This window comes from Gorilla gorilla, chromosome 9 (assembly GCF_029281585.2).
Source record: "Gorilla gorilla gorilla isolate KB3781 chromosome 9, NHGRI_mGorGor1-v2.1_pri, whole genome shotgun sequence".
In the NCBI taxonomy this organism is placed as follows: domain Eukaryota; kingdom Metazoa; phylum Chordata; class Mammalia; order Primates; family Hominidae; genus Gorilla; species Gorilla gorilla.
Window position 1 is genome coordinate 93,926,606 of NC_073233.2, and position 20,211 is coordinate 93,946,816.

The following is a 20,211-nucleotide window of genomic DNA, read 5'->3' on the forward strand; positions in this document are numbered from 1 at the left end:
AAACATAATATAATAACAATGAAAGCAAATATTTACATAGCATTTCTTTTTTTGTTTGTTTTTTTGAGACAGAGTCTAGCTTTGTCACCCAGGCTGGAGTGCAGTGGCATGATCTTGGCTCACTGCAACCTTCTTTGCCTCCTGGGTTCAAGCGATTCTCCTGCCTCAGCCTCCTGAGCAGCTGGGATTACAGGTGTGCACCACCAATCCCGGCTAATTTTTGTATTTTTAGTAGAGACGGGGTTTCACCATGTTGGCCAGGCTGGTCTCGAACACTTGACCTCAAGTGACCCACCCGCCTCAGCCTCCCAAAGTGCTGCGATAACAGGCATGAGCCACTGTACCCAGCCTTACATAGCATGTCTTGTGTGCCAGGCACTGTTCTAAGCACTTTGTAGTAATTAACTAAGTTAAGTCTCATGACAATCTTATTGGGTAGGTACTATCACTATTACTCGATTCTACTGATGCAGAGGTGAAGTAACCTGCCCAAGTTCATATAGCTGGTAGGCAGCAAAGATGAGATTCAAACCTAGACAGTCCAGCTCCAGAATTCATGCTCTCAAATAACTACTCTGTACTCCCTCTCAGAGAGCTCTGAGTATCTGGTAGGAAAATTATTATTAATCTTCAAATTAAAAGACAGTTTTTTCTTTCCTACAACCTTCACTAAAATATAAGGTTTCAAGTAGCACATGTTCTAAAAGACAGAGTTCTTCTCTGGAGTAATCATTATGTGGGTGTCATTCTTTTGATTTTTTATAATGTAAAAGTTATCTTTACCTTGCAATCCACTTTTATCCAAAAAATTGCTTAAGTTAAACAACGTGTTTCTTGAAGCCAAATACTGAATAAAACGCTGGAAAAAAAAAATTACATCATATTAAGGTACTGCCATCTCACCAACTCTAATTCGAAAATTAGGAGGAAAAGTTATGGTTAATGCATTCCTTTAAGCTTATCTAGTTTAAATTTCTCATCCTCACTCTTTCCATTAACTAGTTACCAAACCTAAAAACATAATACATATTTTTCACTAGCATGCGAGAATTTATTAAAGCCTAATGCCCACAGATATAGTATTAAGTCAAAACAATAAAAGCAAATAGGCAGTGGAACCAGTAGTTTTGGTTTTATTACAGTATACTAAAACTATAGCTAATCATTTTTAGGTGGCATCTGTATTTTAAACAGCCGTCTGGTATACCGAAGTTTTGGCTTTAAAAAAAAAAATACTTCTAAACATACAAGAAAGCAATAGAGATCCTCTTACCCACTGTCCAGACTAAACAAATTCACATGTTCACTTCACATCTTATATAGAATCAAAACATTATAGCCTCCATTGAAGAACCACACCTTCAATCTCCCTTCCCTCCCTCTTCAGAGGTGAGTATCTTTCTGAAACAGGTATACGTTACTTTCACACAGGTTTTCACCATTTTACTAGACATGCAAGTATCTATAAACTATCCAAGTGTTTTCTATTTTAAATGTACACAAGTATCATAGTGTACTTACTCTTTGCAATGTGTTTTAACTCAACTTTTCCCTAAGAATTGTCCCACTTAACATTTCATTTTAAATGATGTTCTAATATTCCAATGAATACATCATCATAAATCCATTTACTTACTATGGATATACTTTCTAATTTTCGCTATTATTAACAAAGTTGTATTGACATATTTCTTCATGGTCTCCATGCATAAGTATATGAGTATATGAGTTTTTCAGGATACATACCTAGGGATGAATTATTAGGCCAGCACAAATGTAAAAGCTCATCTTCTCAATATTGCCAAAATGGTCTCTGAAGTGCTTACCATAGTACATAACCTTAGTCTCCTTCACATACAGCCTCTAAATAGCTAAAGAAATGCCTTTCAACTTCACTTCTTAGGATTACTTTACTTTCTTCTTCCTTTTTTTTTAATGCATGTAGAGGCTAATAATCAACTAGGATGTACACCATCACCTCCGAAATCAGTACTTTTCTTTTTTTTTTTTTTTTTGAGACAGGGTCTCGCTCTGTCATCCACGCTGGAGTACAGTGGTGTGATCACAGCTTTCCACCCTCCTGCTCTCAAGCAATCCTCCCATCTCAGCGTGAAGCACCACCCACCATCCACCCCTCACCCTCGCCCCAAGTAGCTGGGACTACAGGCATGTCCAGCTCACATTTTTAAAAAAATTTTTTGTAGAGACAACGTCTTACTACATTGCCTAGGCTGGTCTGGAACTCTTGGGCTCAAGCAATCCTCCCGCCTTGGCCCCCCAAACTCTCAGGATTATAGGTATGAGAAACTGTGCCCGGCCCCCAAATTAGACTTGTACAACTGAGATCACCCCAAACTAACAAACCAGGATTTTGAAAATCAATGTGTAAACTGAAGACTCATATTTCACAATTATCCTAAAATAGTGTTTCAAAAAGTTATAAAAATATCGTAAGACAATATTAGACTATGATTTTAATAGATTTTGATAAGACTCTTCTTTACCTCTGCATTCTAAATTAATGTAAATAATTCCGTCTACCAGGCCATTTCATTCATGATTTTAGAGATAATAAATCTAAATTTTCCTTTTCATTTTATTAGTCCTTTCTGCGTTCATTATATTTAGCTGCAAAGACATATATGGCTTTAATCAAGTTTTGATTTCGTTTTCAACAGCATCCTAATGATACTCAAAATGGTATTAAATTGAGCACCATGCCAACACTCTGGCAAGTAATAAGGCTTCACAGGTTCCCATTTTGGGTCATAAGCGGTAACCTGAAATGGATTATCCTAAACCTTCATTTAAAGAATGGCAATGTGGAAGGTGGGTGATTAGGTACATAAGCATTTGTTATGCCATTCACTCTACTATTGTGTATATTAGAAACTTTTCATAACAAAATATTTAAAGAACATATTTCAGATTATTTTACCCAAAATGGTATTAAATACTTTATAATAAATCCATGCTTGGTACTTCTCTTTTCTAATTTCATCTACAAATTTTTAACTCTACATTTTCATGTATTAATCACCTATAACTTGTCATACTATAATAAGAGCCTTGGTCAATTCTATTTACCATGAAGGTACTATCATATTATTGAGGAAGCTCCAGAAGTGACTTACCCAAGTCACCCAGTTGGTAAGTGAACAACAGTATAAAAGTACCTACCTGCCTCATGTCAAGGGTCTATAACACAATGCTCACTCAGCCTTACCTTTTGAGATTTTTCTCTGTGGCCAGGTTTCTCAACCTGAGTACTCTGACACTGAATCAGGTAATTCTTTGTTGTTGGAGACTGCTCTGTGCATTACTGTTTTTAATTTTCTGTTTTTTTTTTTTTTTTTGAGATGGAGTCTCTCACTTTGTTGCCCAGGCTGGCATGCAAAGGTGTCATCTCGCTCACTGCAACCTCCGCTTCCCAGGTTTAAGCGATTCTCCTGCCTCAGCCTCCTGAGTAGCTGGGATTACAGATGTGCACCACCACGCTTGGCTAATTTTTGTATTTTTTAGTAGAGATGGGGTTTCATCATGTTGGTCACACTGGTCTCAAACTCGCGACCTCAGGTGATCCACCCACCTTGGCCTCCCAAACTGCTGGGATTACAGGTGTGAGCTACCTCACCCAGCCTGTTCTGTGCATTATTGTAAGATGTTTTGAAGCAGCCCTGGCCTTTACCTACTAGATACCAGCAGCATCCCCTTCAGTTGTGACAAATGTCCCCTAAGGGAAAAAAAAAAAAATCATCCCCCTTCCCCACTCAGTTTTGAGAACCACCGCTACATGGTATTCCAATCACCACAGCATAGTGAAATCCTATGTACAGCCTCTAACAAATTAATGGCACCTGCCAATGGGAACACCTGAAGGTTGTACAAACTAGCATAAAAACCTGAAGGTTGTAGAAACTAGCATAAAAAATGAACAGAGCATGGAATTTGCTTTAACTGCCTACAGGAAGCTAAACATGAGTTTATCAAAAAACACACTATCAAAAAAACACACTAAAATGCTATCTTTCTCCCCTTGTCAGTCAATCTACAAAATGACTGTCAACTTTCTGTTTTGTCTTTATTAACATTTTGCCTCTAGTACTATCAGTTACCTTATTTACAGCCTCTGAAAGCCATTATTGATACTTTGTTTATCTGGCAGTGTAGCTGGTTATATTTGTGGCTTTTTCTTTTTAAAAAATAAACTACATCAAATAAAGAAGAAGAAGAAAAGTACATACACGCTTGGAATTCTTCAGAATAATCATAATCTTAACTAAACATATTCTTGCTAAAAGTAAAAACTATTATCCTAGTTAAGATGTTTCAAGTTACATTTAAGCTAATACAGCCAAACATTTCTATTAGCTCTATAAACTGGTTATAATGAATTAGAAAGCAACTAACGTAAGTCCTAAAAATGGTCATGTCTGTTGACTTAGTAATCACATTTCAGGTAACACTTAGGGGAAATCATTTTTAAAAATTAAAAACTACAAATAAAATCACTCAATGTGGTGGTATAACGATGAATCAGAAAACTCAATTTCTAGCAAGGAAAATAGTTTAAAAATTGTGAACTATATGATCAATTACACAGTTATTAAAGATGATAAAAAAATACAACATGGTGATGCTGATAGTGTAATACTATATAAAAAGCTAAGTATATTTTATCTACATTATGATTATAGCCATTTAAAAAATACAAATACTTTTGGACAAGAACTAGAGGGAAGACCAAAATGTGCCAATAGTAAGATGTGCTGGAACAATAAAGTTGTGGGTAAATTCCTGCTTTAATTTTGAACTTTAATAATGCTATATTGGTAGTTGTCAAAAAATAGTTTCAATACTGAAAAGCCCAAAATAACACACAACGTGATGGATGTCAACAAGTCATTACGCTCAGAAAACTAATACCAATGACTAAAGTTCTTTCTCATCTCTAGAAGGTTATCTTCCCGGGCTGCATTTTTCTAAGGCACATACCGATGAAGATTTATCTAGTTCTACTCAGATGTTCTTGAAAAGCTCCTGTTAATACAATTTTACAAATAGGTTTATTGAGCTGAGAAAATGAACCAAAAAATTAGCTGCTAGGCTATCATGGAAAGTAAGATGATTCTCTCAAAACAGATTTTCAAAAGCTTATATATCTTATTTGTTACCCTTTTAGGCAACAAAGGCTTCAGACACACCTCTCTGCTGAAGAAGGCACACTTCAATCAGTCCCTCTCAGCAAATGCCATCTTAGTCCTAAATATCACAGCTTTGAAGTAGGCAAAGTGCTTCCATAAACAACTATATGAGATCAGACAAGAATCTAAAGCTGGGTGTGATGGCTTACGCCTGTAATCCCAGCACTTTGGGAGGCTAAGGTGGGAAGATCACTTGAGCCCAGAAGTTCAAGAACAGCCTAAGCCAAGATGGAAAGACCCCCATCTCTACAAAAAAATTTAAAAATAAGCCAGGCATGGTAGCACACACTTGCAATCCCAGCTACATGGGAGGCTGAGGTGGGAAGGTCCCTTGAGCCCAGGAATTTGAGGTAGCAGTGAGCTATGATGGTACCACTGCACCTCAGCCTGGGCAACAAAGCAAGACCCTGTCTCAAAACAAACAAACAAACAAACAAAAAATCTAACTGGACTATAATAAAAGAACAAATGGATATAGACAAATATATAGTCTATAAACAGGACCAGCAAAAACCAGGGATGCTTATGGAACCCATTTCTAGGCATTAATCTTTGCTTCTTGATCCATTATTGATGTCCTCTGTGCTCTGACCCACTTTTTGCTTTCTGGCTTACAGGCTATCTTTCCTCAAATTACAGGGTCTATAATTATATTTCTGGCTAGGCACCTTGACCTTTGTACCTGGAAGCTGTTTCTGAAGTTTCAGTGAGAGAAGCTAGCTAACAATAAGTCAACACATCAGTATACTTGTTCAATAAAAATTCTGCTTACCTCATTTCCATACACCATCAAATGATGAGTTGTAATGAGAGATTTGAAGACCACCACCCAACTACTATTAGTAGTTCTTTCAAATAAACTGTCTGCCAACTGTGGGATGTTCACATTCATCTCATTTGTGCACTGAATTAAGTCTGCAATAAAAAATTTTTAAATGATTAATTTCCTCTGTGGTTTTAATTTATTGTTAATACCAGATTTGCATACAAACAGGCAAAAGATTTAACACAAAGTGGAGCAGTAATAGATAGTTTGGAGATGTTGTTAAAAATCTCTCAATTAAGAGCAATTGAGACTACCATAATCTACCTAAGAAGCAGGGTACCAATTAGAATCACATAAATGATCAACAATACCAAAAAATAAATCAAAGTCCCTCAGGGTATAATTCTCTCTCAAGTACTTTGGTCATCTCAAAATGAATTGTTTCAAGGTTTTGAGGAACCTTCTATTTCCTTACTACTTAAAAACCTTCCATTAAAATACTGGTATTATTCATCTCTTTAAAATTAACTTTAACATTTTTCTTTAAATAAAGCTTATTTAAAGAAATCATCCATACAGAAGAATGAACAAAATGAAGATCAAACTACCTTTATGAACATCCACCCTAGAATGCTGTCTTTGCAACAGGAAGATAACAGGGCAGAGATCTGGTCTGTAATTGAGTTGGATCTGTTTGTTCATACAAAAGATTTATACTCCTTCTCTCCCCTCTGTTCTACTGAATTAGCTCAGATCAGTTGATAACTAGGTAATACTGAGAACAAAAGTGGAAAAAAAGATTCTCAATAAAACTTAAGAAGAGTAACCTACAATCTGTTTAAGAGATATTATTCGTAAACTCAATGAAGAAAATGTAAAATAGGTTGGGTGCAGCGGCTCACCCTTGTAATCCCAGTACTTTGGAAAGCTGGGGTGGGGTGGATCACCTGAGGTCAGGAGTTTGAGACCAGCCTGGCCAACATGCTGAAACCCCGTCTTTACTAATAATACCAAAAACATTAGCTGGGCTTGGTGGCGGGCACGGGTAATCCCAGCTACTCAGGAGGCTGAGGCAGGACAATAGCTTGAACCTGGGAGGCGGAGGTTGCAGTGAGCGGAGATAGTACCACTGCACTCCAGCCTGGGCAACAGAGTGAGACTCTGCCTCAATAAAAAATGTAATATAATACAATCCAATTTAGAGATATAACAGAGGAGAAAACCAAGAAATGAGTTGTTTTACTTTTAAAATATATATAAAATATAATGTATAAATGTCTCAGCTATACTACAATAAAGGGAAAAAAGTTATTCATAACATTAATTTGTTCACTTTTAATCTTCAGTGTGTAATGATTAAATATGAATTCAAATGATCTAACTTGGCCTTGACTGCTAGCAAGAAATGACAATGTAACTACCAACATTTACTTAAAATTTTTCCTTTAATAGGTCCAATTATTATATAAGTTAATATCTGATAAACACATGCATTTTAGATAAGCAGCTACGGTGGCCAATACTGCTTAAAGAACAAAGAACAAAACAGTCAGAGTGCCCATGGAACAACAGAATGACACAAAGCTTTCACAATTCCGACTATTTGCAACAAAAATGAAACAGTAAATCCAACTTGGATATGCATGCTTCAACTTCTGAGAGTAAAAAATGGAATTTAATCTCTGCCTTCTCTAGATCTTCATAGCACTTTATAACTGGCCTATGGCACTGAACATATTACACTAGACTTCAGTTTCAACGATAGTACTTTATACACACAAACACACACACAATTTAACACTATATAGTGCATGGCACATGGTGTGTGTGTGTATATATACTGTACTATGTACTATATGTTATAAAACATATGTGTATGTATATGTACATATATCCATACTATATTCCCCTTGTGATCTGTTCTTCACCCTACTGCATCACTGCCATCTTCTTTGCAATGCCTCCCATATGCCAAGCACTCTTATCTCAGGTGTTTGGTACTGTTGTTCCTCCTGCCTAGAATTCTCTTCTGCTAGATACCTATGCTGCTTGCTCCCTTCACTTCCTTCCTATAGCTATTTGCTAAAGTGTCACCATATTAGATAAACTTCCCTGAATATTTACGCAAAATAACAAAGCCTTGGGCATTCCCCTACCTCTAAACCCTCATTATCCCCCTTACTCTGCTTATTTCTCTCCAAAGCATTTATTACCACTGAACTCATCTTAATTTGCTTAATGTCTTTCTCTCTCAATTAAAATGTTTTTAAGTTCCATGTGGGCAGGGCTTTTTTGTTCTCAACTCTATCCCCAAAGACCTAGAATAATGCCTCAAATATAAAGATCAGTCATATTTTTTAAGACACATTCATTTTGGTATGCATATGGGTACTCTTAACATGACATTTTTTTAAAAGCATCCAAGATTGTGTCCTTACATAAGTTAAATCAACATCTTACAACTATCTGTACAACCTGCTATTCCCAAGAGGTTGAAAAACAAAGCCAACCCCAATACATGTGCAAATTTTCAAATTTCAAATTAAAAGGGGATCTAACAAATAAAGGTTTTTACTATAATGCTTATTAAAAACTATAGTATGCTTTAGTACTGATCACAGAAAAACTGGAGTTATTTTGAAGGATAACTCCAGAAGCTAAAAAAAATTCTTCACACATAATAAAACAGGAAAAATTAAGTAAGAATTCACACTGAGATTATGAATCCAGAATAGACCAAATGTAAAACCAAGTTATACAAATATGACAGGTGGGGTGGGGAGGATATTGAATAAAATTAGCAGTATATACCTCCCATAGTATTTAACTCAGCCAGTCATTTTCTCCACACAGTAATTTTTTATCTGTACATTGTTTCTAATTTAATAGTACCCTGAAAATGCTTCCAAGTTTGAGCTCCAAGTCAGGAAGGAAAATATTCTTCCCACCTCTGACTAACCAAAAGTAAACTGTTCCAAACAAAAGTAACACTTATCAGGGGACTCTCAACAGTTACTGCTTTTCCCATTCTCAATCCAGAAGATACTATTTCTTAAAAAGCAAAAACTGTAACGATTTCCCTTGCCAACCAATAAGTTACCAAAATGAGGACAGATCTTATATTTTCTTTTCATTATTTATCTCAGTAATATAAAAACTGAAGTACCTTCTTGAATATTCATTATTAACAATTTCTGAATCCCACACACACTAAAAAAAAACAAGTACCACATGGCACATAGGTTCTCTGCTTTAGGTATGAGTGAGAATTTACAAAGATTTCCAATATTTAAGGGGATGAAGACAATAGGCCTAAAAATAAGCCTACCATAGAAATGACAATCACTTTTCCATGTAGAGAAAGCAGAAGGAACCAATACCCACCATACAAACACAAATGCTCTCACTTTTATTATTTCATATGCTCTTTCAACAAACAATGACTGAGGTAGATAAAGCTGATGTTAACTGTATTTACACAGGCAAGGTCACAGGAGCTAAGTGACAGATTAATGACTAGAATTAAATTTTTGCAAAGGATAAGGATCCATTAAAACATACAGCAAGTAAATGCTCAACTAGCCAATTTAATACACGTTCTCGACCGAAAACTAATTAAAAACAAAAACAATAGAAAAACAGTGAAATGCAAAACAGTATTTTTGTATTCTGAGGAAGTCTTTTTTTTTTTTTTTAACAAAGTACAAAAAATTTAGAACTAAGCAGTTACCAAATGGTTTCATTAATCTTACAGTCATATTCCTAGTGTAGGCCTTTACAAACTCTCCCACCAGGCAGAGTTCACCAACCTCAGCCTATATAGATTTCCCCAGGCAGAGTTCATCAACTTTAGAAACTTAAATTGGGACACTCAGGGTTCACTTCTACAGCAAGTCAGGCAACCCAGCCAGTGGCCTGCGCCATCAGAATGCAGAGTTCTCAAGTTCCCATCTAAACAGCAACTCACTAGGCTACATCAAAACCACACTAATACCCGAATAAGATTTTCTAAAAAAGAAGCCTGGCTTAAACCAGTATTTGTTTGTTTTTAAATCAACATACCACAATCACTTAGCCAAACACAGTAATACATATAAAATTTAGTAATCCCTTTCAAAAAGGTCATTTTGAAAGAGAACTTTTTTTTTACAACTGCCCTCATAAATTTACAACCTAAAATTGATTTATTCAGTCATCTAGAAAACTGGAGATACGGCTGGGCGCGGTGGCTCACATCTGTAATCCCAGCACTTTCGGAGGCCGAGGCGGGCGGATTACCTGAGGTCAGGAGTTCGAGACCAGCCTGGCCAACATGGTGAAACCCTGTCTCTACTAAAAAAAACCACAAAAATTAGCCGGGCATGGTGGCACACGCCTGTAATCCCAGCTACTTGGGAGGCTGAGGCAGCAGAATTGCTTGAGTCTGGGAGGCGGAGGTTGCAGTGAGCCGAGATCATGCCACTGCACTCCAGCCTGGCCTACAGAGCGAGACTCTGCCTCAAAAAAAAAAAAGAAAAGAAAAAAAAAGAAAATTGGAGATAAAATTAATGTGGAAGGCAAGGCAAATTAACTGGTTAATCAAATTTTGCTTCACTTATCAAATCTTTGTAATTTTTCCTTGGTGGGAGTAGAAACAAAAAGAATATTCATCAAAAAATAGTAAGCAGAGGATAAGGAACTTTTATATGAAGTATCAGCAAAATTTTTTCATATAGCAAAATTGTTTTAAGTATTTCAAAACTATGCAAGTTGAAATTAGACATAGGCTAATCAAAGTTAAACACAGGCAAATTTGCCTAGTCGTTAAGTGTCAAATGTCCAGGAAATGAAATGAACAGTCTTATTTCTTACTCCAATGATTTGTGAAAGGGATCATAAAATATGGTCCAAATTCAGATGTAACTGTTAAAATTTTATCTGTAAAGTTCATGGGGTCTTCTGTGAGAAACACAATGTTATATTTTTATATAACTTCCAGTAGAATTAACTCAAAACTATGCTCTTCACAGGCTGACTTACACCTTAAGAAATCTAACCAACATAATTGGACTTTAATAACTGGGGAAATACTCTTAAAGACAGAATATGGAATGCTGAGTACAATGACAAAGATTGACAAGATAATCAGATGGCTTTTAGAACAATACTAATGAAGCTAAGGGACCTAATTCATAATCTAAGTGGACATATCCAAGAGTGAAGAGTTAATCAAATGACACTACAGTCTGACTATGAAATACTATGAGGCCAACGAATGCATGGCACAAAAAATAAAAGCTGTCAGGAGAAAATGTTCACCACATATTAAGTCAAAAGTTATAGTAAAGAAAAATACACAGTACAATTCCATTTTTTAAAACTGTATGTGTGAGGCTAGGCATTGTGGTTCATGCCTGTAATCCCAGTGCTTTGGAAGGCCAAGGTAAGATGACTGCTTGAGGTCACGAGTTTGAGACCAGCCTAAGCAACATAGGGAGATCCTGTCTCAACAACAACCAAAAAAAAAAAAAAAAAAAATTTGTTTTGACATGGAGTCTTGCTCTGTAGCCAGGCTGGAGTGCATGGCGTGATCTCGGCTCACTGCAACCTCCGCCTCCCAGGTTCAAGCGATTCTCCTGCCTCAGCCTGCCAAGCAGCTGGGACTACAGGGGCCCGCCACCACGCCCAGCTAATTTTTGTATTTTTAGTAGAGACAGGGTTTCACCATGTTGGCCAGGATGGTCTCAATCTCTTGATCTCGTGATCCACCCGCTTCGGCCTCCCAAAGGGCTGGGGATTACAGGCATGAGCCACCGCACCCAGCCAAAAAAAAAAAATTTTTTTTTTTTTTTTGAGACAGAGTCTCACTCTATCACCCAGGCTGGAGTGCAGTGGTGTGATCTCGGCTCACTGCCACCTCTGCCACCCAGGTTCATGCAATTATCCTGCCTCAGCCTCCCAAGTAGCTGGGATTACAGGCACCTGCTACCACACCCGGCTAATTTTCGTATTTTTAGTAGAGATGGGGTTTCACCATCTTGGCCAGGCTGGTCTTGAACTCCTGACCTTGTGATCCACCTGCCTCGGCCTCCCAAAGTGGTGGGATTACAGGCGTGAGCCACCACACCCAGCTCCCCAGTTTTTTTTTTTTAATTAGTGCTTGTAGTGGAGGTTGAGGCGGGAAGATAGTTTAAGCCCAAGAGTTTAAGGTTACAGTGAACTGTGATCATGACATTGCACTCCAACTTGGATAACACAGCAAGACACTGTCTAAAAAAAAAAAGTTATGTATGTGTAATATTTTCTTGTATATATTGTATTTGCCCAAATACAAGGTGATGCATACACAATCGAACACTTCCAAAATGACTCAGCAACTATGTCATATATGAAGTTAGAGAAAAATAATTTATAAAGGAACTATAACACTGTTACTTCCATAAACTAATCTCAGTACCTCTCATGTCACATAGCACACACCAATTCTGTATTGTAATTTATTCCACACCCTTTAGAACGTTATCATGATCAAGAGCAGAAAGGAGAGCCATGACACATTCTTTATCTCCTCAAGGATGTGAGGAAGAGATGGTACAAGAATAAGAGTGGCTGGGCCAGGCATGGAGGCTTACGCCTATAATCCCAACACTATGGAAAGTTGAGGCAGGTAGATCACTTGAGGTCAGGAGTTCGAGACCAGCCTGGCCAATATGGTGAAACCCTGTCTCTACTAAAAACACAAAAATTAGCCAGGCATGGTGGCACATGCTTGTAATCCCAGCTACTTGTGAGGCTGACACAGGAGAATCGCTTGAACCCAGGAGGCGGAGGTAAAAGGAAGCTGAGATCACAGCCATAGCACTCCAAACTGGGCAACAGAGCGAGAATCCATCAGAAAAAAATTAAAACAAAACAAAAAAAGAATAAGAGTTGCATGGTAAAGTAGCTGAGAATTTGGCAGCCACTATGCCAGAAGTAGGTCAGTATTTTGAACACAAGTTCAATCTCTTACAATGGTAAATGAGCCTTAAGGAATCTCCAGACCCCACACCCAAAGTAAGTCAAAGTCCTGGCCGGGCACGGTGGCTCACGCCTGGAATCCCAGCACTTTGGGAGACCGAGGCGGGTGGATCACGAGGTCAGGAGTTCAAGACCAGCCTGGCCAAGATGGTGAAACCCCATCTCTACTAAAAATACAAAAATTAGCCGAGCTTGGTGGCAGGCGCCTGTAATCCCAGCTACTTGGGAGGCTGAGGCAGAGAATTGCTTGAACCCAGGAGGCGGAGGTTGCAGTGAGCTGAGATCACGCCACGGCACTCCAGCCTGGGCGACAGAGCGAGACTCCATCTCAGAAAAAAAAAAAAAAGGTAAGTCAAAGTCCTATCTTAACGTTTAAAAATAAAAGGCCAGGTGCAGTGGCTCACGCCTGTAATCCCAGTATGTTGGGGGTCAAGGAGAGCAGATCACTCAAGGTCAGGAGTTTGAGACCAGCCTGGCCAACATGGTGAAACCCCAGCTCTATTAAAAATACAAAAATTAGCTGGACGTGGTGACAACACAACTGTAATCCCAACTACTTGGGAGGCTGAGGCAGGAGAATAACTTGAATCTGGGAGGCAGAGGTTGTGGTGAGCCAAGATCATGCCACTGCACTCTTGTCTGGGCAACAGAGTGAGACTCCATCTCAAAAAAAAAAAAGTGCAGCTGTAGGAAAAAAATCAGTATATTAGCACAACTAGATATGCTATTTCTGTCACTGTGTTCCTAGCAACATGAATGGACTAAGATTCCCACACGTAAAAATTAGAAAATGTAAAAATAGAGTGGAACATGGTGACATGCACCTGTAGTCAGCTACTTGGAAGGCTGACAGGAGGATCACTTGATCCCAGGAGTTCAAGGCTGTAATGTACTACAATCATGCCTGTGAACAACCACCGCCCTCCAGCCTGGGAAACACAGTGACACTCTGTGTCTAAAAAAAAATAAATTAAAATAAATTTTAAAAGGCAATCCTCCCCCCACCAGAAATGTAAAAATAATTCTACCATTTGTAAAATTGCCAGGTAAAATGACAGCACTTTCCCTCTCTAAAAACTATTCAATAGAAAAACTGCCATAAGTCTTCACAAATCATCTCATTATCTGGTCTGTTTATTTTAACAAAGTTCTTCCTGAAGAAGGTAACCTGAAAAGACCTCCATCAATGCTAGTTTCAGGTGCTTATGAAGAAATAAAAAATTTAACAGAGGTAAGTATTCCTGGGGATATATACCACATAATTGCAAAATTGTGTTGGGTGTCTTCAGAACTTTAAAAAGCAACAAAATCATTTTGGGAGGCCGAGGCGGGCAGATCACGAGGTCAGGAGAGCGAGACCATCCTGGCTAACACAGTGAAATCCCATCTCTACTAAAAATACAAAAAAATTAGCCAGGCGTGGTGGCGGGAGCCTGTAGTCCCAGCTACTCAGGAGGCTGAAACAGGAGAATGACATGAACCCGGATGGCGGAGCTTGCAGTGAGCCGAGATCACGCCATTGCACTCCAGCCTGGGCGACAGAGCACAACTCCGTCTCAAAAAAAAAAAAAAAAAAAAAAAGGCAACAAAATAAAGTTATGTTGCAGATGCAGAGATCAGAAATATAGAAATACACATGAGGAACGAAAGAAACAAACTGTCTTAGTGTTATAAGAATGGATGGTGATAGTCTGTGAAAAAATTTCTAATGTAAATTAGAAAGATCTTACACAAAAGGAAAGATGTTATGTAACTTGAAAAAAGGGGTTGTGGATGACCAAAAAACAAAATATCCAATATATACATGAATGTAAAATGAGTCAAATGTCATGTGGTGAGGTATGTATGAGTGGCGAAAAGAAACTACTCTTTTAAAATCACAGATTACTTCTCTTTCTAATAATTTTTTAAAATTTTATTGATTTATTTTTATAGAGACAAGGTCTCCCCCTTTGTTGCCCAGGCTAGTCTCGAACTCCTGGGCTCAAGGGATCCTTCTCCTCGGCCTCCCAAAGTGCTGGGATTACTACAGATGTGAGCCACCGCACTCAGCCAGATTACTTTTTATAGTAATCTTTCATATGTATTCTAACTAGTGAGTTTCAATATTATGAGGCTGACTGCTTCATCTATATCCCTAACATTTACATATTTAAATAGGTTAAATAAATAAAACTTGAGGGGCTGTCAATGTCTCTGGGAAAATGCAGGCTTGCTTTATATTTGGGGTTACCTTACATTCAGCTACAAACAGTATAGGTGTATATATGTTTAAGTGTGTGTATATATTCCAAAATGCTTTAAGTGAGACACAGGATGAAGCCACATACTTTCAGAGCTATCCCTTTTGCTGGAAATGACCCGGATGCAATTCAAATAAACAACGGATTCACCTAAGTATATGCCAAATACTTAGATATACAAAGCTGAGAAGATGCAAAATTTCTCCCCTACTAAACTGAGGTCTTTGGGGGTAAAGATACAGCCTCACAATACATTATGGTGATTGTAATCTGTATGTATAGGATTCAGAGATGGCAAAAAGACCAGGCAATTGTTTTGGAGGGGAAAGCAAATTTTCCCTGGTTTCAATTTCATACTCTCTAAACTCATCATACAATAGTTACAGCACTTTTCACACTTCATTACAATTACTAGCTCATATATCAGTCTCTCCTATGAGAGAGCTCACTAAAGGCAGTCCATGACTTCTTCATCCTCAAATTGCCAGCACCTAGCAGGGTACACCTTAAATATTTATTAAATTAATACTAGTAAATGAAATGTAACTTAGAAGACATCTGTAGAAAGCAACAATATTCTATTTAGTCTAAGCTTTAGTGCAGCAAATTTGGAAAAAAATATATTAGCAATCTAGAGAGCAGCATAATTGCTTTTTCAAGTTTATACCGCCCCATATTCCTCCTCCTGCCACTATACTGATATTATGAACTACCTCAATAAAAAGCCTCTACTTCAAGAACAGAACACAGAAGAGATTTTTTAAAAGGCATTTTCCTGGCAGAGAAAGGACTGACATCCTTTTTATTTGTGGCAGAAGAAAGATGAGGAACTGAAAAGGGAATATGTAGAGAAGAAAGAATTCAGATAGAACTGGGTACACAAAGCAAACTCCTAAGATACTATATATTAATATATGTCTGAAATTTAGCCTCTTAAGTCATGGCTGAACCCAAGCCAAATTTACCGAACTGTTCAAACTTTAATTTTAAAAGTGCAAACTAAATTGTTTTAAATGAAGTCATTATGTAATTGCTCTAAAATTTTAATCAACACTGAAAACATATTTTTCAGATCAGTCCAATCTACTGTCTCTTAAAATTATCTTTCATTTGTCTCTTTACCCACTAATGTCATAAATACAAAAACTCTTTTAGAACAAAAGTGGAAAGTTTAACTCATGAAAATGCTCTATAGAAAAACATACACTCTTGGAATACTCTGACTTCACTGCCACTGACTTGTATTTTCAAGTGAAAGAGTTGTTCCTCCCCCCTCCTCTGATTATCAAAATGTTTTAAATTACTACGTAAGCCTTCTTAATATAAGAAAGTGTAAACCTAGAGCTTTCCCTTGGCATTCTGGTAAACTCTGCATTCCTACCACTAGATGGCAGACTGTACAGAGGAACAACAGGACCCTGGCAAGAACACAGATGCATTCAGGCTCATCTGTAAACCACATTCTTAAATCTGAGATTGTTTAGGATTCCATTCTAGTACTCTAAAGTGGTGATTTTCAAACCTAGATACCTTAGGCCCATCCTAGATTCCAAATAAGGATTACTGTAAGGGATGAGGAAAATCATATTTTGGTAAGCATCATCTCAAAGATTTATTCTATGTCAATTTTTAATTTATCAGAAATACAAGACAATAAAAAGCTACTTAATGGAATAAAAACTCATCACTTAATATAAGAATTAAAAATTTTATTTAAACTGAATAAGAAAACAAACTGAAAGTATTACAGTGCTCCAACATGAAAAAATAACACATTCATGGTATAAATTATATTCTCTTCTTTGAAGATCTTAAATTTCACAATGACAACCCCACCTATAGGAAAGAAAACATATTAAGTATCAAGTAACTTAAGAACAAATGCCAAAATTACAAACACTTTTTTGTATTACATGCTAAGAACTTACTAACTGTTCGTTAGCCCAGTTAAATATCATCAGGACTCTCAAAAAAAAACATCTAGTACTGGATCAGAAAAATACAGAAACCTCATTTCCTAAGCAAAATGAAAGTCAACTAACAATACATTGAGAATACTACTTACTTACCTCCACCAATGCTGTGAACCCAAGCAGGGTCCAGGGTGGGGGCAGAAAAATTCTCCTTTCTTTCCAACAAGACAGGGAAAAAGAAACCAACAATTGAGAGGCTCTGCAAGTGCAGATCAGAGTACTATAAAGGAAAAAACATTTATAGTATAATATCTATAATTATTTATAGATAATTCTGGAGAGGTTAAAGGAATTGGGACTAAGTCTGGAGAAAAGTACGTTATTAGTTAGGAATGACCAACCGTCCTGGTTTTGCTGGAACAGTCCTGGTTCACACCTGCTGTCCAGGGTCCCATTCAGATAGCACACCCTTTCACTCTTAAAAGTGACCCAAGTTTGGATGACATATTACACATCACCTTAGTTATAAGCACCCTAATAAAAGTTTACATGTAGCTAAGAAATTAATACACTACCAGTAGCAGCTATTCACAGTGCATTTGCATTTTCCTTTTATGAGTGCTATATTCTAGTTCTTAGCCTCCTTAAAACACAAACATGCTTCTATTCTGCCTACTTTGCCCTCTAACCCCTCTACCCATGACCATTTTTAACAGTAATCTCTGCTTCTGTTTTTTTCACCCTGGGAAACTCATCTAATTTCTTAACCTCAAAGAAAATCTCTATGCAAATCATTCACAAATTTCTTCTCAGAAAAATCAATCTAAGGTCTTCTGGGGGAGTTAGAGACATTAGAATTTTTCACCTCTGTGTCCAAAAACATCTCACATTTAAAAAACAAGAACATGGTCTCAACTATAACCTAAATGTCCCATTTTTGTTTTAATAACACTCATTCTTAACTTTGTTAAATTCTCAGGAATCCTCTGTCTCTTTGTATCTTCCACAATGTGTGACACAGCGCCTTATACATGTGTTCATATGACAGCATAAATATTTGTGGATTTGTAAGTGAAACAAAGGCTCATTTCTCCACTCATAAGATCCAGGAGACAGAAGTAAGGGTAACAGCGAAAAAGCCTTCCCTGTAGGTAGGTTAGTTTTTCGTTAAGAGCCAAACCCATGTCTAAATTAAGTAGGAATCCAGAAGATTTTTCATCTCTTAAAAATTTTTAAATTCTGCCCAGTCACAGGGAATAATGGATTGCAGTTAGACTCTCTGCCAGAGGCTCCCTCACTCAGAAAACACAAGTTCCGTTCCATGTCCCCAACGCACACAGAACAACGAGAATCTTTATATTCCACTTTCATGAAGCTTTGCAAACCTCAGTAAGAACAAACAGAAATCCCATTTATTCTAGTATTAACTGCATACTATAATACGCCAATAGTGTCTTAGGAGTTAGAAATATACAATAGTGGACAAAGTTTCTATTATCATGGAGCTTATATACTAATGGGAGGAATGTAATCAGTAAACAAATGAACAAATAGATGGTGGCAAGTGCTAAAAATTTCTTAGCTCTTGGAAGGGATGGAGCTATGTGTTTGGGGGAGGTTGCTAGGAAGGAGCCCCACATAAAATGACTTTTAAGAATTATGGCAACAGTGGTAGTGTGTCACCAGTAGCCTGGAGGCCTATGGAACTGACCATCATGATCAACTACCACCTTCCACATAGTAAGTGTGAAGGCCTCCCATTCATTCTATATCTCACATGTCTGCTCCACCCGTGCCAAACCAAAGACACATCAAACGGGATCGTCTCTTGGTAATTTCGCAAAGCCTCTAGTTTTACGTATATAGTACCAGAGACGGCGGAAATCTCATTTATTTATTCACATGCTTCACAATTAAAACAATCTGATCACTTTAAGTGACTCAAAATTACATGAGCCATTTATTACACATGATTAAGTGACATAACTGTGGCTAGTAAGCATGTGAAGACCCTGTAAGCCAGGGGTTCCCAACCCCCAGGCCGTGGACCATTACTGGCTCGTGACCTGTTAGGAACTGGGCCACACAGTAGCTGGTGAGCTAGGAAGCATTACTGCCTGAGCTCTGCCTCCTATCAGATCAGCAGGGGCATTAGATTCTCATAGGAGCGCGACCCCTATTGTGAACTGCACATGCAAGGGATCTAGGCTGTGCACTCCTTACGAGAATCTAATTCCTATGATCTGAGGTGGAACAGTTTCATCCCGAAACCATCCCTCCACACACCCCCTGCCAGTCTGTGGAAAAACTGTCTTCCATGAAACCACTCTTTGGTGCCAAAAAGGTTGGGGACCGTTGCTGTAAGCCACTGAGTAACAAGTGAAAGCCATTTCTGAAAAATCATTTTGCAAACTGCTGGAAACCAACTGCAGTAATGGCGGATGTAGCACCAAATAATAACCTATCTACGTGGCTTTAAATTTTGAAATAATACTAAGTGGAAAATATGAGCAATTTTAATACATTATTAATATATCACTATAAAATAAAGCCATTAATAAATCACTACAAAATAAAGCCAGAGTTATTTTTCCTAATAAGTTTAATCTTAAGCCTTTAAGTTTCTACAAGAGGGAAAAATCAGCAGGATTATTCTACAAGAAGAAATAATCACCAGGACAAAAAATATCTCTATCCTCATACACCTCATAACCATACACCTGTTCTTATAAGATTCCTAGAAGGGTATAGTGGTATGCACCTGTAGTCCCAGCCACTCAGGAGGTTGAGGTGGGTGGATCACTTCAGCCCAAGAGTTTGAGGCTGTAGTATGCAATGATGACAACTGTGAATAGCCACCGAACTCCAGCCTAGGCAACATAGTGAGACCCGGTCTTGAAATTCAAAAAAAAAAAAAAAAAAAAAAAAGACTCCATATAACCCACATTCACCTATTTCCTATTTCTCAGCATTAAAAAGTCTGACAATTTCACTTCCTGACAAATGTCTTTCTTAAAAGGAATTATAAAATTTTATATAGATCTATATTTAGACAATATCCCATTTATTTTCAAAACCACATTCTA

The 20,211-nt window shown here is 37.5% G+C and overlaps 1 protein-coding gene across 37 annotated transcripts in view; it reads right to left on the reverse strand.

The window, feature by feature from the left end:
• PICALM (phosphatidylinositol binding clathrin assembly protein) overlaps positions 1-20,211 on the reverse strand; it is a 111,404-nt gene that overhangs the window by 67,650 nt on the left and 23,543 nt on the right. For 33 of the 37 annotated variants that reach the window (XM_019037059.4, XM_019037058.4, XM_019037060.4 and 30 more), the window contains exons 2-3: positions 5,977-6,119; positions 784-859 (exon numbers count right to left, since the gene is read on the reverse strand). In XM_019037059.4, the coding sequence (XP_018892604.1) occupies positions 784-859; positions 5,977-6,119 (219 nt within the window). Of the gene's footprint in view, positions 1-783; positions 860-5,976; positions 6,120-6,578; positions 6,746-20,211 lie in introns of all 37 variants that reach the window. The other 4 variants (XM_063710765.1, XM_063710764.1, XM_055355649.2 and 1 more) reach the window with 1 other exon arrangement.